The following is a 22,984-nucleotide window of genomic DNA, read 5'->3' as shown; positions in this document are numbered from 1 at the left end:
CTTCTTTGCTTCTCATGTTTATACTTGATTTTTGCTCAGGTTTTCAAGGAAATGAGTGTTTGAAAAGGAGCAGTACAAAAGACGGTACAAAATCATCTTTTCCCAATTTCACATAAAAAAAAAAAACAACTCAAATGGCTTCTTTACTCTTCGGTCATAAAATATTTATTAGGTTTATTTGGACATTGTACATGAGCGATTATAAGCAGAGTCATCTGACATGAGCCTCACTACAGCAAATAGTGAACAGGAAGAGAACCTGACTAACAGATGTGTGAAGGGCAGAGCCAATTCTCTTAGCAGCAACACATTAACGGTCAACTTCGCCAAACACTATGTCCTGTGTACCTGCAGGAAGAGGAAGAGAAGATTCATTAGCAACTGTGATGCAATAATTTCTACATTTCTAGTAGCTTTTTGTCCTTATGAACCTTGTTTTAAATTTCAGGAGTTTAACAGTAATCATGTTCTTACCAATAATGGCCACCACATCAGCCAGCATGTGTCCTTGGGACATTTTATCCAGACCAGCCTAGAAAGAAGAAAACATGTATTAAGATTCAGTACAATTGAAGACCAGCTACCACTATTCAGAGCTCACAGAAGACTAGATATTCATAATTCATGAGATTAGAGCCTGAAGTTAATGCACTAACTACTCTAATAGTTTGTTTATACAACTTTAAAGACATTTTAAGCCTCCAAGACCAAAATTCAAATGACTGTGTTAAACAGCAGTTCATGTACCCATGAGCGAAGAGATGGGCAGGAAGGAGGGACGAGGGAGAGAGAAAGGGGGGGGTCTTTGTGCTTTTAAAAAAGGTTCTATAGTATTTCATAAAATGTACTTAATGAACTGAAGGTAGCCTTAAGGACAAGATGTTACCCGTGCTGAATAACTGATACCCGGTGTGTTTAATATTTCACAGTGTCTTGTTAAGTTTTTTTTTAAAGTGCGCACCAAGTGAGCGAAACCAGGAGCTTTGATCTTGCAGCGATAGGGTCTGCTGGAGCCGTCTGAGACCAAATAAACACCAAACTCTCCCTGCAAGCGACACACACACACACACAGATAAATACACTGTAGTAAGCAAATTACATCACAACAAATCCCCAGAGGCCCACAAAAGGTTCCCAATTAATTAAAACTAAAAAAAGCATTCCGTCCTAAAATCTAGAGTCAGATACTTAAAAAAAACTGTAGTTTTGTTTGTTTGAACTTGATCTGTGTGGAGTCTATTGGAACAGTGGTTTCCAACCTGTGGACTACAAAATTATTGCAAGTGGGCCGACAAATCTTTTGCACAACAGTACAATTTTGATGAAAAAAATTAATTATAAATTAATTATAAGAAAAAATACAAACTTATGTAAAGTTTTTTAAATCATTGTCATTAAAATAAAAAGTGCTCTAAGAAGGTCTCATTTAGCCTCTGTGTTGTTCTGGAGTTAGATGTGGGCCGACAGCATTTTTGAGATTTGCAAATGGGCCATGAGTTGGAAAAGGTTGGGAACCACTGTATTAGAGCATCTACAGGTTATTTTATACAGAACTGGACAACTCATCCAACTATTACACACTTTACATATAGTCTCACCTTTGGTGCCTCCACAGCTGTGTATGTGGCCCCTGGAGGGACCTGGTACCCCTCTGTGTACAGTTTAAAGTGGTGGATCAGCGACTCCATGGACATCTAGGACAAGGAGCACAGGAAAACATGTCTCCAGCTGTTGTGATAATGAAGTTTCAGAAGCTGTGAGTTGACAGAAAAGTGAAGTGGTAACTGTGAGGTGAACTAGAGGTGATCTCCTGCCTCGAAGGCAGCCAAATTCAAATGAAAGTGGGTTTTACAGCAGAACTGGCCTAATTCAGTAAAAAGGGGAGTGTGAAGACAAACTGGTGAGACCAGTGAAATGTAATTAACACAGAGAAGTGGTACAGCACAGGGGAAAATGTAGGGAAAGGCGCATCATTTTCAAGATTAAACAGCCTGGAGCCGTGAAACAAAAACCCTCTGACAGAATGAAGCTGAACTCACCTTCATCTCAGACCTCTTAGGTGGAGCCACCTTCGCATCATCCACCTTAATCTCCCCTTCTGGCATCTTGTTGAGCGCCTGGTGCATGATATGAAGGGACTGTCTCATCTCCTCCACTCTGCACAGATACCTGACACACACACACACACACACACACACACACACACACACACACACACACACACACACACACACACACACACACACACACACACACACACACACACACACACACACACACACAGCCGTAAGCCACTTTAAAGATGCTGATAACTGTGTACATCACTCATAATTTGCCATCACTCATTCTTAAAAAGGTCACAGTTGATTATGTGAACAGAAAATAGATCCTTTCAAACAGACGAGCTCCTTTCTTTTCATTTTCCCTGAATCAAACACTTGTGATTACTGTGTTGTGTTCTGCTCTGACAGCTCACTTATCCTCGTTCTTCAGAAACACTGTCTGAATGAAACTCGTTCACCAGCTGCAGTGCACTCTCATTAACAGCTGTGCCTGCATATAAACAATGATTTATTTACACGTGGTTGCCAGTAATGCAATAAAAGCCATTCAAGTAGACACAGTGCTAGACTGAATGAATGTTCAGTGTTTAAACAATGTGGCAGACGTAGTGTAGAATTTTTTATGATGTTTGTTTGATGTGGTTTTATAAAAACAGCCATAACTTACCACTGCAACTCAAATGTCTGAAAAACAGCTTATTTTTCACGATAATGTTATGTAATGTATGATATCTGATAGATGTTTTTTCTCCATAATAAATCAGTGGTACGATGATGATTTTAACTGCACTCAATAGTATTTAAATGATCTGTTTAATGCCAAAATGTGCATGTTTGTCATATTAAACTGCCTTCAATAAGCAGTGGGTGACATACTCGATGTATCACGGCTTGTTCCACATGGGATGCAGTAAATGACTATATCGCAAACATCGAGTACAAATTGTTTTAAAACGCCAGCATGAAATTCACTTTGGCATTTCACTGCTCTCACTCTCTTGTGGCTGTCTCTCTCTCTCTCTCAAAGACACACTCCCCCTGCCCATGCAGAAAACTCTCTTGACTGTGTGTGTGTGTGTGATGTTAGTGAGGTGTGTGTGTTTTTGTTATGTGGAGCGGAGGGAACTGGGGGGAGTGAAAAGAGCGAAGCATCGAAGCGAGTTTATACACGTTTAGTTTTAATGTCTGTGGCGGCTGCGTCGCTGCTGCTGTCAGCTCTGTCTGTCTACATCGAGTTTGCCTCAGAGCACGAGCAAGCGAGAGAGAGTAAAATTCTGCTCTTCACCTATTAAATTTTTACATAATATAATTATAACTAACATTGGATTTGTGCTATGACATGTAGATCATGTGGCCTCCTCCTCAATGCAGCTGCTAAAATGGTTAAAGAATTAAATATTTATATATATTTTTTTTTTATCTGTGTCGTATTCATATAAAGTCCAGACATTGAAACTAAAGTGAAAGGTGTCAGTTATATATAGAGTTGCTGGGATCATGTCAATATGACTATCAACAGATGTTTTCCCCGTTTCTTTTTGCTGGAACTGCTCGTCGTGCATGAAAAACAGGTGAGATGACAAATCCCTGGTTCAGACAACCCAGAGGAGCGTCTCTTTAGGCATCAAAGGGTTAAATCGCACATTTATGAAGCGCTTTGGAGGAGATTTCAAAATATCGAGATATAGCTGATAACATTATTAAGATTATTTCAGTTCTTGATTGGTTTGTTGATTGATTTTTCAATTAATCATTTAATTTCATGACTTTTGTGACATTCTGCTAAATTGTCATTATTTATTCTCTCTCTCTCTCTCTCTCTCTCTCTCTCTCTCTCTCTCTCTCTCTCTCTCTCTCAAAAAGCCGTGCTAAAGCCAGCTGAAGGCCTGGTACACATACACATGGGCACATGATCAGGATGGTGCCACCTCTGCCTCATTTTGAGTCAGGAAAAGAACATCAGACCAAAAGTTCCAATCAAGAAACAAGGTCTCTGTTTCAGTCAGAGAAACACTGACTAACACTTCAGAAACTGACTTCAGAAACAAAATGGGGCAGAAGAGGAAAATAAAAATAAAACACTAACTACAGTTTATATGTATACCTGTCATAGCAGTCTCCATTGCTTCCAATAGGCACATCAAACTCCACCTCGTCATACTTGTCGTACGGCTGAGACTTCCTCAGGTCCCATTTGATGCCTGACCCTCGCAGCATTACTCCACTGTAGAGGGAGAAGGATGGAGGTGATACATCTCAGGGTTTACACAAACAAATATTTTTTCCTGTGCAGCTTTCTGAATTTTACTGAAATTATCATTGAGTAAATTGACTCTTTTCAGATCCATTAGTGGGTCACCTGAAGCCATAGTTGAGGGCTTCCTCAGCAGAAACCACCCCGATGTTCACTGTACGATTCTTCCAGATACGGTTATTAGTCAGCATCTGCAGAGAGGAAGATTTGAACAGATTTGTGCTTCATCGCGTTCTGAGATTGTAGCGAGATGAAGCCACCGACAGGAAGTGCAGTCACTCACCTCTTCTACTTCATCGATTCTAATGGAGAAATTCTTGCACCACTCGTAGATGTCGTCCATCAGGCCCAGGGGCAAATCCTGGAACACATTAAAGACCAGTCGCACTTTATGGATAATGCTAATTTTTAAAAATCAGAATATGATCAAGGAAGTGATGATATACTTGGTATGTCTTTGTAACTGCATGTTTACTGACAAGTAAAACTGTAAAAACCGTATTCAGTGCAGAGTGGATGTGATTTCTGTTGAACTGCATGTTGACAGTGTATTTCATTTGTCTTATTTAATTTTTGCTCCTTGCAGCTGTTGCAGCTGTTCCTAAAGAGTTTATTTTGTCATTTGTTGTTATTGTTACGTAACCACATCATCAGGTCTGACTGTGAATACAGAAATCAAATGAGACAAATGATTCTATGAATTTTCCTACCTGATGAACACCACCAGGTCTGATGTATGCAGCGTGCATTCTGGCTCCGGACACTCGCTCATAAAACTCAAACATCTGAGGGGAAACAAGGGTCAGACAGTCAGGAGAATTCAGACAATAAACAGTTAAAAGTAATCTACTCAGTACATTTGGGATTGAATAATTTAATCAAGCATCCCTGTCTATAACTTCACAACTTCACTGATGACTTCCACTTCACAGGGCATCTGATTAGGCTTTTTATCTAAGGCCAATCTAAACCCACAAGTTGTTCCAGCCTGGACCAGATATCAATGTAACTGTCAGGGAAAAAGGCTTGTGGCAGAATATGCTCAGAAAAACCTACAAGATTTTTTTTCTCAAATAAATATTTCACAATAAATGTTTCAGGAGCTGCTTTAAGATTAGTGATGAAACTCAAGCTGCTACTTTGCAACACATATGTACAATGGACACTTATTAAACATGCTGTTAAAGTAAGATTTGTATTAATGTTTAATGTGAAGAGACTCCCACTAATAAAATATTTCATCGTGGGCTGTTCTTTCTGATTCTGTTGAACCCAATGTGTTGGAAATTTAATTATGCAATGAAACAGATTTTAGAGGTTGTTATAATAAGATGATAAGGAGTGTGATGAGAAGCATTTGCTAATACACAAGTAAACCAAATCTCTACGGTGGTATGAGCGTTCACTGTTGACACCCTGGGACAGAACACAGATTTCTTAGTCTACATCAACTTCTCAAAGTTAAGATGAATCTCTACCAATAAGTACCAGTGATTCTCCCTGAAGATGAAATTATAAATCGCTAATTCTCATGTAACTCCTCGGGTGAAACCATACGGTAGACAGATTTAAGCTGATTTAGACTGGCACTACCCTCATTTCAAAGCTTTTTGGGTCACAGATCTTCTGTTTACTCCCCTGAGGCTTCATCGCTTTCAGCAACTCCATTATTTCTTATTTTCAGGAGCTTTACGGTCATGTATGACTCACATGCTGCTTGATATTGTGGAGATGAAGTTATAGCTCAAAGCTCTGGAGTCACAGAACAGCAGTCTGATAACATACCACACTGAACATAACTTTTTGGGGGAGCATCCAACAAACTTAACCAGGCAGGTCTGAAAACAGCTCCATCCCCAGATAATTTTGAAATAGACAGAGATTTCTGAGTTTCATTATTGACCATCAATTGTGTTGGAAGCAAGTTGTCTAAAACTGTTGCAGTGTTGTATAAAGCAAAAGACATTTTAAACCAGAAATCACTATATATAATATACTTCTCTCTGATATTACCATACATTACATATTGTGTGGAGATGTGGGGAAACATGTATAAAACAAATGCAAATATCTGTCAAAGTCAAGAACCTGTGGGTGTGTTGTGATAATGAATAAAAATGTGTAGTTCACTACGCAATTTAAATTTATTTTAAACATATGGTGATAAATATAAAACAGATATGATCTTTAACATTGCATAAATATAGTAGTGATTTTTTAAAAAACGGTTTTGTTCTTTTCTTTCTTTTGGTCTCTGTATGTTTGACACACTGGAACTCTAATCTTGCTTCTAGTTGTTATTTATTAATAGTTAAGTGTCTAATCTTAGAAGAGAAAAGGTTTCTTTCCATCTTTGCTTCTCCTTGTTTCTATTTTCTCTGACTACACATTGTCCTGTAGTGAGAAGGCTGCAGATTCATGTAACATTAGGTGTGATAACATGTAGGTGTGATAAGATAGAGCTTCAGCCTATTTACTATGTATAAATATTAATAAGGACAAAAATAAACTGAATTGATCTTCAAAAAAAAAAAAAAAAAAAAAAAAAAAAAAAAATTAAAAACAATATACAGACTGATTCTGGGCTAAATTGCGTGGTAAGGGTTTGAGCAACAGCGCTCCCAACCTTCTCTCTCTCCTCAAACATCCAGAAGAACGGGGTCATGGCTCCAATGTCGAGGGCGTGTGTGGTGATGGCCATGATGTGGTTCAGGATGCGAGTCATCTCCCCGTACAGCACTACAAACGCAACACAGAACACATCCAGCCATTTAGAGCTGAAATGGTGATCAATTAGTCTATTGACAAAATTTTATAATAATCGGTCAATAGATTTGATGTCATTTTTCAAGGAGAAGTGACAACTATTCACAGACTCCAGCTTCACAAACATGAAGATTTACTGTTTGTCTTTGTTTTCTATGTGGTAAACTGGATCTCTTGGAGTTCTGGACCAAAAAAAAACAATTAAATATATCAACCTGGGTAATTAAAATTGGGTTCTTTTGCTACTCTTTGATATTTTATAGACCAAACCATTAACTGACAAAATAACTGGCAGATCAAATTTATACATCAAAATAACACGCAACAGGAAAAGGACTCTACAAGAAACTTCAAACAGATTAGGGGCTTGAATCACTTGATCAAAATTGTATGCCTCTGTAGAATCAGCACACACTCAGACCATTTTTAGTCTGTACCTCTGATCCACTGTGCACGGGGTGGAGCTTGGATGTTGAGCAGCTTCTCCACAGCCAGAGAGTAGGCCTCCTCATTACACATCATGGAAACATAGTCCAGACGGTCAAAGTAGGGCAAAGCCTGTACCAGACAAAGAGGAGGAACTGAAGTATATGGGCTAAGGGACATCCAAGACTTAAGTAACGCATGACATGTGATAAAGGTATTTTTAAATGATCCTGAATTGCTTCTGTTGACAAGTTTAATGTTGTCATTTTCAAGTGCAGGGTTGAGTTGTCCTACATTGCTCTTGCGCCATCTAGTTTTTAAACAGGTCAATCAAACTCATGTCATATTCATTCTCCTCCGTATGCTGTTGTTTTACAAACAATAGAAGAAGACATTCTGCAACAAGCTGAGCTGCAATTTGCAAAGTTGCTGTTGTGTTGTTTGAGTAAACCACCACTGCTCTGTCCCTTACCTTGATTAAAACTAAGAACAGCACTGCTGTTTCTATAGTTCTTGATTTCACAGCTTTACTTGCATGCACATATAAACTAATTCAGATATGATCAAACAGATATGAGTTCAAGAATACAGAAACAATATTAACAGATATTGTAAGTGGTTCAGTACCTGCAGGTAGGTTTTGTACTCGATGAGCTTCTCTGTGCCACGGTGAAGCAGGCCAATGTGTGGATCACATTTCTTGACGGACTCTCCACTCAGCTCCATCACTAGACGCAGCACACCGTGAGCTGCAGGATGCTGGGGGCCAAAGTTGATGGTGAGGTTGGACACATCCTTTTCTGCAGGAGGGTCCTTGTCTGTAGGAAGAAAACAATATGGGAGAAGATGAGGAGAATTAAATCTATTAGAGTAAAAAAAAAAAAATTGTGTATTGCTTCAGGATTTGACTTTTCTGTCCAACTGAGACGTATCTGTGTCCTAGACAAAAAAACACTTTTATTTATCTATTCTATGTATTTATTTTACATCTGTGACACACCGCAGGTCAGATCGCAACAAATAGTGATAATGTGTAACACTGCATTTCTTATAATCAAACCTATAACCACAAACCCATAGAAAAGGCTGCCCGAAATCCAGTGTGTAAATATGAGCAGTTTTGTCACATATTAAGTGAGACATTGAAGGTCTGTCTCAATCTTAATAAAGGTTGGACAGACAACAACAGGAACAACAATGGAAGTCCAGGAATCATTCAATTCTTGACAGAGTCTGATATGTTGTTTCTTATGAATTAGAATGTTGTTAACTTTCACACACTCTAGACACATTTTCCCTTTTGATTTAAATAAATAACAGCTTTAAAAATGAATAGTTAGTGGAGAACAAAACCCTTTAACTAGTGGCCTGAAAAGTGTGACTGTGTGTGGAGATGGTGGTACCATTCCATGGGGGCGGGGTCCATTTCTCATTGATGGCAGTGGGGTACATCACTGCCCCACCAAACTGCTCCATCCACTCCACATCTGGCTGCCATTGTTTCTGCCTGTGAAACACATGGAAAATATTCTCAACATGAGGTGAGGCCGTGCTGGGGACCATCAGCTCTGAGCCAATGCAGAACATCGCAGAGATGCAAGAACAGGCTAATAGTCAGACGGCCTGGATGTTGCATGTTAAAGACGCTTTAACCTCATTTTGGAACAGGATCATCACCTGTTGCCAGGTTATGCCTGCCAACCTCACCTGTGTGATGACTGCAATGCACAGACGCTACTATGGGTTAAACTATTAAAATAAGTGTGGTTATTAATGCTAACTGTAACATGGCAATACGTTGCTACAAGACAGGCAAGTATAGACCTGCTGTGTCAGAGTACAGCAATAACAAACCTGTATGGTCAAATCACCTTGGCTGTTGTGCTGCACAGAAAGGAGCTGATTTTAACGACTACTAGTTATTTTTAAGTTACTTGCTTTCTTTATATTTGTGCCGAGTACGTTAAAGATCTTGAGGTTGGCTAGCATGGCCGCAGACAGACACTGCTTACTCTTCCACGTTGGTCAACTATACTGACACTTAAATTACTTCTAGTCTCTTCATCGGAAAGGAGTCGGTTTTATTTATGGGCGCCGAGCACAGAAAATGCTCAGAGTCTGTGTGGTAAACACTGGCACACGCTGACTGATGGGGCAGCTAACAGTTGTAGCTAACACACAACAGAGAAGCTAACATATCCTACAACGTACACGAACTGTTAATGATGGCATACGTGTTATATTCAAGTGCGCCCCTCATATACACGTTTTCCATTCAGAGAATATAAATAGTAGCAGACGACTCCTGTTATTCTGATGACATAAAATCGGCTTATCTAGCATTATGCTAACATTAGCCTGTCGGTGTGCATATTTTTATTGGAGCTCACGCGAAGGCGGGTGGCAACACAACGGTCACACGAAGCGTCACATTTAGCCTTTTCAACGCCTCACCTGTTTTGCAGAACAGTGCAGCCAGGACTCAGCAAATTGTTGTTCAATATTAATTTTGTTGAAGGACGTCCTAGTTTGGTAAGCGACCTCAACATCGTGGCCGCCATCTTGGCTGACAGGCAACCTCTGGCCAATGACGTAAAGGAGTTTCTTCGTGTGTTGTTTTAGAGTTGTGTAAGGTCTGTGTCCGCCACCTATTGGCCGCCCACCGCCATGACGTATCCCAAATGACAAATCAGTATTTATGGGCAATGTAGTTTTTGCAAAATATGTTTCAAGTACATTAGAAATTATTCCCCACTTTTTAAAGGTCCCTGCCCTCATACCTGCCAACTTTTTTCATGCTTTCTACTTGTAGCCTATGTTGTGTATTTGTCATGAACAAACAAGGTCTATGATATTTAAGGTATATAAATAACAGTAATAATAATAATAATGTTATTGTTTTGATAAACTCTATACTGCTGAGTTTAAGAATATAACACAGGTTTAAAATTGAAATTCACCAGCATGTGTACGTGAAAATACCCATCTGCTTAAAGACGCCAAACTGCATTTTATAAAAAACAGTGCTTTTATTTATGTAATACTGTGGAAAAATAATTACATACCATTTTTAAAAAATATTGAAGATAATGAAATTAAAAAATGAGAGTTTAACGTTTGTTGTACATCTTTTGAACAGTTTTCTCTGCTACGAAGAACAGTACAATAAGATAAACATTGGATTCTTCTAAATTCAAAGACACAATAATACAGGATACAGTCCTACCAGAGGTATAAAAGTACTGTAACAGGATTGTGAGAGAAATGATATGGACATATACTGAAACACACACCCGCACGCTTGGACACAGACATGCACACACACATACACACACACACACATACATACTGTATACACACTGACATGCATTCAATGTCGCGCACACTCGAGTCGGGCGCTGTGTGTTTACAGTATCCTTCCCATACACACGCAGTCATTCACACATCTATACAAACACACTGTACAAATCTATGTGCGTGCCAACGCCCACACACTCCCTCTTGATCTCTCTCTCACACACAGACGCACACACTCTCACACAGTCATACACTACTACATATCAATATTGTGGACAAGCCTTCATTAAAACCTCTCCGTACACATTCTCCTCTGGCCGTTTTGGCAGACAGACGATGAGGAATGATTCAAAATGGAAATGTATGACATGTTCCCCTGTAAGGCCACTCAGTTCTAAACCCAACATCTGTGTTTTTCTCTCTGTCTGCACCAGGCTTGTAGTTAAGAGCTCAAGGAAAAAGGCTCCAGCCTACGAAAATGTCTGGGAATGACTCAAGCCTGGTTTGTAAAGCAACAGTTGCCAAAAGAAGGAGCTTCTACTGCATATACATGGTCTAAGGTGAAGAACAACATGAACACTTGGCACTGGGTTTCTCTCATACACTGATATACCCTCCTGATGTGAAATACGTCCTGATTTCAGGCTCTGTTGTTGGCACAACTCCTCACTCCTGTCTCAGTGGATTTCACTCAGGAAAACTCCCGAGCGAGTCATGTGCGCTCACGTTCAAACTTTTGGTCCATACGTACACATTACATGATTTTACATTGACAAAAATAATTCTGTAATGTTAAAAATAGAATACAAAGCTCTAGTCTGGTGTGCAAATAAAAAGAAGACATTACACAGATATAGATAAGGGACGTCCAAGCACGAATACTGTAGATGCAGTGCAAAATGATGACAACCCTCCCAACCCCCACCCCGGCCCCAACACACTCCCCCATGCTGCCTAACATCATGTACCACTGTACAGAAGGGCATTCTGGGAAACTATATATATGTGCTCTATGATCATTGAATATGACAACCAACAAAAAAAAATAAAAAATTAAAAAATGGCGGCCAGAAATGACTCCCACTAGTTGAGGTTTTTCCCGATGAGCGTGTACCATATTTGACAGTCAGTCAGTTTGCCTTAAGACGTTCTCCCTTATCATTTACAAAGTCAGTTCATAGCAAAGGCTATAGTCTCCCGAGATCTGTGATCTCTCCTCCTCTCTCTGCTTCTTGCTCTATTTCCCAGTCTTGATTGTGACTTGCGCCGTCCGCTCTTTCAGAGCTCAGATATACAAACACGTCGGGAGTGAGGGAATTCAAAACTGTGTGGAATTTCCCTTCCCTGTCTCACTAAAACGTTTTCTTTTCCGCTCGACTCTTTTTCTCTCTCTGCGCCTCTGCGTTTCTCATACCCTCCCTGTCTCATGGGCATGGTCTTCTGACTCTGTGCATGGGTGGGTGCAATGTTTTTTTTTCTTTTTGTTGTGTGTGTGTGTGTGTGTGTGTTCTGTAGTTGTGTTTGTGTTCAGTAGAGTGTGTTCATGTGTGCGTGTAAAATCCGTGAGTGTGTTTTCCGATGTGACGCTATTTATAAGATGCTTCCTCATGCTCAGCTAAGACTGTGAGGTGGTTGCGCGTCTCCGTCTCACACGTGAGTCTGCATCCTCTGTGTGTGTCGGCTGTGGGAGTAGTCAGAGTGTTGCGAGGTGTAGGAGAAGCGAGTGGAGCTGCCGTACTTCCCGAGTCCAGTCTCTGATCCCGAGGGAGGTGGGCCCCCGGGACCGACCCCAACCCCAGGGCCCCCCACCCCAGATCCCACACCGTACATCTCGTAGGATGGGCCAGCCTCCAGCGGGGCCAGGCTGGATGGGGCGAAACCCATGCGGTAGGTCTGGTAATGCGAGGGGTATCCGTAGTTGTCGTAAGCCAGCTGAGAAGTGGAGTCCAGGAGGCTGCAGTCCCCTGGGAAGTCGCTGGCTGTGGGGGCGGGGTTGGCAGGGGGCTGCTGGCTCTGGCCCCCACGGGTGAAGGTGTTGAACTGGGCGTAGCTGATGTGGGACAGTCTGGACGGGGGCCGGGGGTCGTAGCAGGCCTGGGGGCGGCCAGGGGAGGTGAGGGGACCAGGGGGACCGGGGGCTCCTCCGCTGGCCGTGGCTCCGGAGCCGCCGGCGCTGCTGCTAATAGATGCAGCTCCCCCTGGCGTTCCTGTAGGGGAGCGGTAGTCGGAGTAGTGCATGGTGGAGCGGGAAGCAGGGCGGCCTTCATCGTGGGTGGAGGCTCGCACGTTGTAGTAGCCATTAGTGGGATCCTGAAGAGAGACACAGAGTGGGCGTTAACAAAATAAATAATAAGTGATTCTTTATATGCCTGCATACTGATCCGTCAGGTCGAAAGGATTGTATAATAATGCTGTGCTCTCCTCTGATCCCCTCTCTCATGTAGAAGGTCAGAGGTAATGCCCGGAGCTGGTCTGCATTCAGATCCAGATTCATTAAGACTGTGCTGTGAGGGCAGATGGCTCCGTTTTTGTGACTCAGCTGCTTGAGATCAGAGTCTTAGTCCTTTGCAGAAACACCCACAAGTAAAGTTGTGGAGAAAACAGGCTCTGAAAAGCTGCAATGGCACGAACCGCATGAGCAAATTACAATTACAGTTACAATTTCCTGCATAACTGTGGGAGTAATCCACCAAGAAGCCCCAAGAAGCTGTATCCAAATGCCCCATAATAATTCATTGTACATATATACTAATTTTCATAATATGCTGTTTTTGCAGTTAGTACACAAGAAATGAGAGTAGCCTTTGGCAGGCATGGGCTGAAACAATAACTCAGGCCAGGAATTTGACTCCATCCCAGGACACCCTCACAAACCATCAGACCGTCTGACGCTAATTCTGAGGGCTAAATCTACTTGTTAATGTAAGGGGGACCAGAGTAAATATAAATTTGGCCACTATGACTATGTTCATCTGGGAGGAAAGTTTACAGAATACAAACATCTGTGACTGTTTAATAAATATGAAAATAACAGGTGAGGCGCAATGACTGTTTCAGGAAATGTCCCAGTTCTCCCGGCAGGCTGTCCACGCTTCGGTACTAACAGGAAATAATATCAGATTTGTGCAAGTGCGCATCAATGTAATTGCAAATTTTTGAAAAAAAACACTGTCTAATAAACCTTACAAAAGGAAAACAAAAAAAATAAATGCTTTGTTTTTTAACGTGTTCAAGGAGACGTCTCACCAACATCTGCATCTGTTTTAGTTTGTTCTGGCTGTGAGCAGCTCCTCCAACACCAACACACTCAAATCATTTCTTGGCGTATACACACAGAGCCTTGAGTATAACTTGAGTTACACTTGTCACATTTCCAGTGTGAGCAAACTACATACTTGAAACCTGCTTTGAAATATCATATTATGTTGCATGGAACTGGATCACAGCCTTTATTTTCATAACCAAGTTAACAAGAAAAAGTGAAACTAAAATATGCATGTTTTCTTCCAGGCCTCTTGCGCAGAGTGGATCCCTGCCAACGAGTCGACCCCAGGTTGTCTGGGTGAAGGAGAGATGCGCTCCCTGCTCATTACACCCCCTGCTGAATGCTCTAATGTTGCTTTCCTGCTATTTCTGACATGATTCTACCATCGGATCATCTCTCACGTACCCAGACCCCCCCCCCACCCAACTTTGTTTCATTGCTTTGGTGCTTCAGGCAGTGGGAAGAAGAAGAAGAAGAAAAAAACTAAATAAATTAAAAAAAAAGGAGTCTGGCTGAGGCTGTTGTCGGGGTGATCTAACCACCTCCTGGGGTGGATTCGTGTCTGTATTTCTTCAAAGTGATCCAAGGCAGCACTCCAGCTAGAGGGGTGGCATGTTTGCCCTCACAAAATATTCATGGGGGGGGTTCAGCAGAACATTTTGGCAGCTTCACGCGTGAAAATACATTCATCACCTTAGCCCAACCCCACAGTGTCAAAATGTATAAATGATTCATGCCAGCTGAATGGGCATAATATGCCTGAACTTCCTTTGTTCTTTTTCAATTTGAGTTTTTTTTTCGTTCATGCTGTCTTTAAATATCGTCAAGATGAGCGAGCCAAATTCTAAATAATAAGAGAAGCTAGTTTCCTCGCAGTCGGAGCGAAGGGCAGAGAGGACCAGAAGAGATCCAGCCATTAATGAAAGGCCGACTGCACAGCAAAATGTTCCTGTCTTGAATATCCTCATCTGTTTTTCTCACAGATATTTGGTCAAAGATCTCCTACAAATGAAAGATGAAAGTCCTCATCAGCTGTTTTTTTTTGTGGATAAGTCCAAATGAGGACCTGGCTGAAAATCAGAATAATCCTTCTAGTGAGGGTTTCTTCTCTGCTTCACAGCCAACAACATGTTGCCCAGAAAAAAAAAACAAGGCAGCCGATGCCAAAAGATAAAAAAAAACATCAACACAAACCAAATACACTGTAAATGAAGAAAACTGGGAGGACAGACAAAGCCTAACACAGCTGTACTGAGAGGGAAGTTTGTATTGATGCGGAGGAATAAGTCATGTTTGTACAGCAGAGGTCATTAACTTATAGACGTATTAACCTGTAAATTATTGAGAGTTATTCAATTTTGACTAACCAGCCCAGCTTTTCTTGCCTTTATGTCACAATGACACTGCTCAGCCAATCACTGTGACTCCAGTCAGTCAGTAAGTTGGGAAAAGTGGGATAGAAGAGGGAATGTAAGAGAACAGGATGTGTTAAAGCTGCTCAGTTGATGTGCCTTGATTGTTCCAGACCTTTCATTGAGGAAATTTGATCTAACTGGACCTCTATGACTTTTCCTTGAAGAGCCCTGCTGTACAGTAAAATAGTTAAAAGATCAGTGGTTCCTAACCCTTGGTCAAAAGCTACTGCAGGTGGGCCGACAAATCATTTGCAAAAAAGAACAATTTTGGTGAAAAAAATGTAATTATAAATCTAATTTTTTTTTCTTTTTTTTTTCAGGGTAGGGTGTGGGAAGGTGTTATAGTCATGTTATCATCTGTTACTATCGTACCATCATACTTATGAATTTACTGTTCTTTTTGTAAGTACTGTAAAAATAACCACAATGTAATGTAAAAACCACCATAAATAAAATGTTAGAAATGTAATTGTATATCTAAAAAAAAAAGATAATAATGTTTTCATGCATTAAAATCAAATGATCTTTGAAACTCTTTTTATTGGTTTTTTCCTCCCTCATATTAAAGCCAATCACTGTGATAAGCCACTGTAGAGACCGTGGAGCTTCCTACACATTTCAGCTGCTTTCAGTTCAGTGTTGGGTGCTATCATTAAAATACAAAGTGCTCTGAGAGGACATCATTTGGCCTCCATATAGTTGTCGGGTCGGATGTGGGCCGACAACATTTTAGAGATTTTCAAGTGGGCCATGAGTTGGAAAAGGCTGGGAACCTCTGAACTAGATAAAAACCTGCCCAGGCCTGTCAAAAGAAGGGCAACAGCAACTGAACAATGTTTACGTCAGCTTCATCATCCATCAGGATTTTAACGACTCAGCTTTAAAACACTGTGATGAGAGACCCGTGAGGTTAATAAGCCCCTGGAGCAAAACAACAATAACCTCTGAGGAGAAGATCTGCGAGAAAAAAAAGCAAGTTATCAATAAAGACAAACCTACTGTATATATCTAATATTTAGAATTAGGATAATTGTCACAAACTAGGCTCCTGAAACCAGTTTGTTCACCAGCTTTACTGGGAGCCAGCTGCTAGTTTCTGTCTTTGATTTCAGCTGTCAGACATGAGCAGCCTAAACCAGATTGTAGCTGTCTATTCAAATCCCTCTTTGTTTACTCCTGACGCCTCTCTATGCACATCTGCCCCCTCTAGAGGGTTTCAAATGGGTTTCTGAAAATGGAATTTTTGATTGTGAAATCAGCTTTCAGAAAACATTAAGTTTGAGATTTAAACCTTCAGAAAATGGTGGTGAAACTGCCCTGAACTTTCACTCATTATGGAAAGACTTCATCTTCATTATGGCAGTGATGAAACCAGATGCTGCAATCAATCAGGGGACTAATGCGGAGATCAATTATTTATCAATGAGGGTTTGTAGATATATTTCTGTATAGAAATGTTAGTATGCAGTTCTTCTGAGCCTGGAAGATGCTCTGAGTGTCATCCTAGGTGACAGCAACTCTGTGCATCACTGGATGAAGGTCATCACTCAGAGTCACCATGTCAGTAATGATTAGGATATTTGCAGCCCTTTGAGGTATAATTAGAATGAAACCTTGCTCCAAAATGAACCCAACAAGACTCATGACTACGTTTTTTTTTTTTTTTTATTGTGACTCCAAAATATCACTTGAATGTGTTTTCTATCTATGTGTGTACCTGTAAGAAGTCAGTTTCAGTTTTTTAAGGACCATCTCCTTCCTGAAGGAACTGATAGAAGGGAGTGTTTTCGGGCATCTGTGTGCTCTCACCTTTAGGTCATACTCCTGGCGGGTGTCCAGGGTGTCACTGCGGAGGTCAGACTTGAGCTCTATGTCATCCTTAAAGGGCTGATTGGAGGGAGAGAAGGACACAGAGGGGAGAAACTAAACCGTCAAACAAGAAAACAAAACAAAAAAAAAAGGAGGAGAGAAGGTGCCATAAAAGAAGAGAGGAGGGAAGGAGGTAACAGAGTGTGACAGGAAAAGAGAGAATGGGATTAAAAAGTGTTAAAAAGGGGCGATTACAGGGGAAAGCATTGAGTTTGTTTTTTAGTCAAAAGGTGTAGCGCGGGGAGAGGTTACTGAGTTAATCTGAGGTTTTTTCTACGACTACAGGCTGTGTAAACAGTGTCCGGCACGAGCACACGCATCCCGCTGCTGCTCACCGAGTACATGGCCTTGACCATGCGCGAAGCCGTGGAAACGCTGCCGGAGTCCTCCTCTAAGCTGTGGGTCTCCTTGTTTATCGTCTCCACCTTGATGTCGGGCTTACCCAGCGTGACCCCGCGCCGACCTGGAAGCAAAACACACACAGCAAGGTTGAATTACACGCGGACACACGCATCTCATCCACGGGCCGGTGTGTTTTCACGAGCTGGGGGAGCGGGTTCAGAGGGGACTGAGATCCATATGGCGGAGAGGAAGTTGTTTTCCTTGGTTCTGTTGCAAAGTCTAAAACCATGATCCTTTAGACAAACATGGGAACTTCTGCTGCTCTTGCAGACTGCTGATTTGTCTTTATACTGTATTTGTGAAGCACATGGAGGATATGACTCACTGCCTTTGCGCTGCCGGTAGAAGATAAGAACGAGGACCAGCAGGAAGATGAACAAGAGGATGGTGGAGCCCACTGTACCGCCAGCGATGATTCCCACGGGGACCTCCTCTAAAACAGGGTGAGAGAGCGAAGCCGAGATAGAGAGAAAAGGCGAGTTAGTGATTGCAGTTAACACACATCACCTTTGCAGTATCTGTAATACGCTGCTATTCTGTACATTTCTGTAAATATCTAATTATAAATATTATCTTATTTTCTATTATTTATCTTTTTTAAGCATTTGATACTGACATTTTGCAGTTTTTCTGTCTTGTACTGTCAACTGCTGTGAAACTGCAAATTTCCCCACTGTGGGACTAATAAAAGGATTATTTAATTTTATCTTAATGTCAGTCAACAGCTGCACAAGCAAGATTTTAATGAGAGAAATAGCACCGTCTCATGAACCTGAACCTCATCCCCACAATGTGAATGTGTTCTGTTTGTTCAAATCAAATTCAGGTGGTGGGTACGTGTGGATTTCAGATTCAGGTTCAGATTCAGACGACTTCACTGATCCAAATCCCAAGAGCAATTCCTTAACAGCTAACTCAGTCCACACACACAACTTCAAAACTCACAGGCGAACGAGTCACATGTCAGAGGCAACAGGGCGACATACATGGGTCAATACAGGGGACAAACGAGCAGCAGTAAATAAAATCAGTAAAAATAAAACAGAATAGATACAATAACACATTTTTTTTTACAACTCAATGACTCTAGTGAATAAATAATATTAAGTTTAAATGTAGATTTTTAAATTCCAGGTCCATTAGAGACATGAGATAAATTGCTTCTTGTCTCTTTCGTGTCCCGAAGAACAAAGCATCATGCAAACTGTCCCAAAAAATGTATAAGAGTGAGACATTGGATGTCACCTGTTATTAAGTCAAATCACCTGAGATTTCATTGTAAGGGCTGAGACTGTGGCTCACCTTCCTTCAATCTGCATGTCATCGTTGAAATTTAACTTTTTTCCCCGACATCTGCATCTTGATTTTCCTAAATTCTTATATGTGAAAGAGTATCTAACTTTACATTGAGATGTCAATATCATTATATACAAAAACTCTCACAGACAGACGTGGCTTAGTGTCTTGATTTATTATTATTATTACATTATGATTATTATTGTTATTTTCTTCTTTCTATCCACATGTTTTTAGTTTATTTCATGTTGTATTCCTTCATGTAGTATGTTTTTAATGACATGTTGAAACGAAGCGGAGGACTTTGTATAAGCCATTTGGGTTTCCTTCCTCTCCTGCACAATTTATATATAGGTATATTTTTTGACAGTTTTATGTCTTACTATAATTTCTATGCTAATAAACTAAGAACTAAGAGGAGCCGAGGATCATGAACTCAAGATGCATTTGCAGCATTTCAGTCCACAGAGGTCTGAGGGTCGAAAGGTTTAAACACTTTTACCAGATGAATTCTGAGCTGATGAAGGTCTGAGGACCAAGTGACTATACGTCAGCATCAGTCTGCAGAATCATTCCTTTCTTTTGATATCATGAAAAACAAAGTTTCCTAAACCTCAACAGTGAAACAGGCGTGTCTGTTTGTGGCTAATCTCTTGAATTAAGTGCCTGATGGTCCAAAATATTTCATTACATTACAGCACTCCCTGTGTAATAAGTCATTTGAAGCCTTGTATGTTTTGCTCTTGTGTTTACAAACTAAAATCAAAATCATTTCCCTTCACTATTTTCCCAATGAAACCACTGCGTGCTGCTGTCTCGTCCCAAACTCATGAGATAGATATTGTAATAGATAATGTAATATTCATAACACACCCGTCTCCTGCAGAGTGATGATCATGGTGCCGGGGCCAAATGAGTTCCAGGCCGTGCAGTTGTAGGTGGACAGGAAGTCGGACTCCATCACGTTGTTGATGGTGAGGGTGGAGAGGACGCCGCCGCCCTCAGCTGACGATTTGCTCTGCTCCACCGTGTACCGCTCCAACAGCGTCCCCTTCTCCTTCTCCCACACGTTCTCCTTCCACGCCCACACCTGCACACACACAGGAGGCCATATTAGATCATGTCACAATTACTTAAGCCCTATCTAGAATAGATTTATTATACTTATGGAGGTTGTGTGATGAAATTCAATTTACTTAGGGTATAGCTCATAATAATTCTTGATTTTCTGAATCCCGTCTTACTTAAGAGACACATACGGTAAATTATCAAATCACACATCTAAATTAAATTTAGAACAACATAACTAAAACTGGGAGGAGATCTTAACTTGAGCATTAATGAGGAATTTGTGTAAGTAGTCAAAAAGTAGATATAGTAATTTATCTTTATTTGAGTATAGAGTGTCTGAGAGCACAAATAAATTGTTAAGACTATCCCAGATGGAACATGGACATGGGAAACTCTGTGCACTCTGCACCCATGATTTCCAGCAAATTAAATGTCATTGAAATCCTGGCGACAATAACTCAAGCAAACACAGCACTGGAGACCTCCAAAATTAAAGCCCTGACTAAAAACAATAAAACATTTTAAAGGAATAATTATTAATTTAAATTAATAAACAATTTGATTAATGGTTTAAAATATTTCCTCATATTAGAGCAACTGGCTGATATGATATTTAGTGAAAATCCAACCTAACCCGAACATGTAATGTACAAGTGCAGAAGAAGACTGCATAAATTTACAAACTCCCATGTTAAACACAAACATTGCATGACTTCCTAGGACCAGCAACAGTTTTTATGTTTGTGCAGACAGAGGTGGGGGGGGGGGGTGGGGGTGACTGAGCCGGCGAGAATCTTGCACATTCTCCAACTTTAAAGCCACTAAAAGCAGCTCTATTATTCAGCATTGTACCGTACTAAGGCAGGTTAATTATGCATAAGCCCACATGTTCCCATAATCTGCCCACTTATTCCAGAGAAGGAGAATCTCCTGGTTGAGGCGTTTACTGGGACAACTGTTCCTCTCCAGTCCTTTATATTTTATAAATCTTTTTCTGTCCCCACCTCTGCCACTTGCATTAGGAGCGCGCACTGCGAGTCAGGATGGATCAGTCACAGAGGCCCGGGGAGCCGAGGAACTACTACTACTGTGTCTGTGCGATACAGCCAAGCGGAGAAAGCATCCGAGCTGATTTCTGACGCAGGAGCTAAAAGCGGAGCGGCTTAGTGTTAGTGTTGGTTTGTTTATGTGATGGGATGGAGGAACATTCTGGGAGAGTTTAAGGGTGAGTCACCACTCAGAGCGAAAAAAGGGGACAGTGCCTAAAAGCATTTACTGTGCGGGAGTGGAGCCATTTAGGAACAGGATGGTACAGCAACAGTAAAATACAAACGGATGGAAGACTGAAAATTACAAGCTCAAGCTCTTTGTGATCAAAACTTTTTCGTTTTTGACTTTTTTTTGGTTTGAATAACTGATGCAGGGCTAAAATTTAGAAATTTCAAGTGCGGGTTTGGTGCCAGAAATGTTTCATAGCACTGAAACTTTTCTCCTTTTTTGTTTGACTTACGATCTTGTCTGGAGGAGGTGTACTGGCTATGTAGCACTTCACCTCTCCTCTCTCCCCTCTTACTGCATACTGGACTGGCTCACTGGAGATGATGGGAGGACCTGCATGGGTCAAAATGACAGGTCATATGAGTGTTTGAGTAATTACACTTAAAATACAGCGAACTAAAAACATTACCAGGCCCGTTCAAGAGGAAGTTGTATGATTTTAAAAATAAACGTCCTCCCGTTTGGACATACTACTTTTTTTCTTTTTTTTCTTTTCAATTACTAACAAGCTGACCTTTTCGTGAGCATGAGATTTTCATCAGCAAGCAGTGATACATTAAATGATGTGGATGTTTTCTGACCGTTGACTGTGAGCGTGACCTCAGTCTCTCCTACTCCGATCCGTGGGACGATGGCCTTGCACACATACTGGCCGGCGTCCGCCTGGCTCACCGACTTCAGATACAGCTGGTTGCTGTTACTCAGAACCTGTGGGGGAGTGAGAAAAAAAAAAAACAAAAACATAAATATAAACAAGGCAAATCTGCTACACAACAGGAGGGGATCAACAAAATAAAAGCGGAGGAGAGGCTAATGCACTATCGCACCTCCACGTGTATTATTTCATGTTGCGTATCTGGATGTCTGGCCTTATTTCAGTGTGTGTGTTATATCTACTACTCTGACCCTAAATGGCTGACAATGCAAACCTGCACATCTGCTTTTAACCAGTCACAAAGGGTTTCCAGTTGCCTAGCAACCACATCCACCAGAAAATTAGCTGTGTGAAAATTATGGCTAAATATGTAACCAGCTAGCAAGAGAGAAATAGCTGAAGAAAACTGATTACAGAGATTTAGGTGAAGGCTAAATCAGATTTAATTTACTCTGCTGCAGCTGTCCTGACTTTAGTCCTGGTGTCTTCTCCTAAATGCTATGAACATTAGCTTAATATAAGTCAATCCAAGTTCACCTGAAGAGGTCAAAACTCCAGCAACACCTGCACTACACAGAACTTAAACTGTATTTTTAGAGCGACACGTCTCGGCTTCATCAGGGTCATCACTAAACATAGTACAAGCAACATCTAAAGTATGAGACAGACAAATACATAAAACAACCAATTATATGCAAACATATTCCTATCCACCAATGGGGCTTATGGGAAATGTCCAGTAGAGGACAGGGGTGACGCCATATTTAGTTCATAGTTTCAAAAAGTTGCACTTTTCAAAACACACTGGTATTTAAGTTTGTACCCCCAAAATGTGCCCAGCTGTCGTGGCCACATCAAGAATAACAATTAAGTTCTTCTGTATACTGTGACCTTTTACCTCCTCAGACTTTTCCCTCTCTCCCTGGT

The 22,984-nt window shown here is 40.9% G+C and overlaps 2 protein-coding genes across 3 annotated transcripts in view; both read right to left on the bottom strand.

Annotated features, from left to right (window-relative positions):
- Positions 1-139: 139 nt before the first annotated feature.
- ndufs2 (NADH:ubiquinone oxidoreductase core subunit S2) lies at positions 140-10,134 on the bottom strand. Its single transcript, XM_071478036.1, has 14 exons — positions 9,964-10,134; positions 8,913-9,016; positions 8,137-8,327; positions 7,521-7,641; positions 6,944-7,056; positions 5,028-5,102; positions 4,601-4,678; positions 4,423-4,508; positions 4,168-4,287; positions 2,040-2,169; positions 1,599-1,694; positions 962-1,045; positions 475-532; positions 140-348 (listed from the first exon to the last, which is right to left on the bottom strand). The coding sequence occupies exons 1-14, from the start codon at positions 10,068-10,070 to the stop codon at positions 311-313; spliced, it is 1,401 nt and encodes a 466-aa protein (XP_071334137.1). The 5' UTR covers positions 10,071-10,134; the 3' UTR covers positions 140-310.
- A 384-nt stretch (positions 10,135-10,518) lies between these two features.
- kirrel1a (kirre like nephrin family adhesion molecule 1a) overlaps positions 10,519-22,984 on the bottom strand; it is a 34,554-nt gene continuing 22,088 nt past the window's right edge. The window contains exons 9-15 of one of the 2 annotated variants that reach the window (XM_071478033.1): positions 21,984-22,110; positions 21,635-21,735; positions 19,927-20,143; positions 18,083-18,190; positions 17,691-17,818; positions 17,296-17,409; positions 10,519-13,116 (exon numbers count right to left, since the gene is read on the bottom strand). In XM_071478033.1, the coding sequence (XP_071334134.1) occupies positions 12,454-13,116; positions 17,296-17,409; positions 17,691-17,818; positions 18,083-18,190; positions 19,927-20,143; positions 21,635-21,735; positions 21,984-22,110 (1,458 nt within the window). In that variant the 3' untranslated portion in view covers positions 10,519-12,453. The remainder of the gene's footprint in view (positions 13,117-17,295; positions 17,410-17,690; positions 17,819-18,082; positions 18,191-19,926; positions 20,144-21,634; positions 21,736-21,983; positions 22,111-22,984) is intronic. The other variant, XM_071478034.1, reaches the window with a different exon arrangement.

This window comes from Trachinotus anak, unplaced genomic scaffold, assembly GCF_046630095.1.
Source record: "Trachinotus anak isolate AG129_WGS33_773 ecotype Australia unplaced genomic scaffold, CSIRO_AGI_Tana_v1 ptg000005l, whole genome shotgun sequence".
NCBI lineage: Eukaryota > Metazoa > Chordata > Actinopteri > Carangiformes > Carangidae > Trachinotus > Trachinotus anak.
Note: the sequence above shows the minus strand (reverse complement) of the source record. Positions and strands in the feature narration are given on the sequence as shown.

Excerpts from the sequence above, each read along its gene's own strand:
- ndufs2 (XM_071478036.1), bottom strand. The coding sequence starts at position 10,070 with ATGGCGGCCACGATGTTGAGGTCGCTTACCAAACTAGGACGTCCTTCA. Across the intron at positions 4,288-4,422 it reads GCCCTCAACTATGGCTTCAG|TGGAGTAATGCTGCGAGGGT; the intron begins GTGACCCACTAA and ends CTCCCTCTACAG. Across the intron at positions 1,695-2,039 it reads CTAAGAGGTCTGAGATGAAG|ATGTCCATGGAGTCGCTGAT; the intron begins GTGAGTTCAGCT and ends TCCTTGTCCTAG.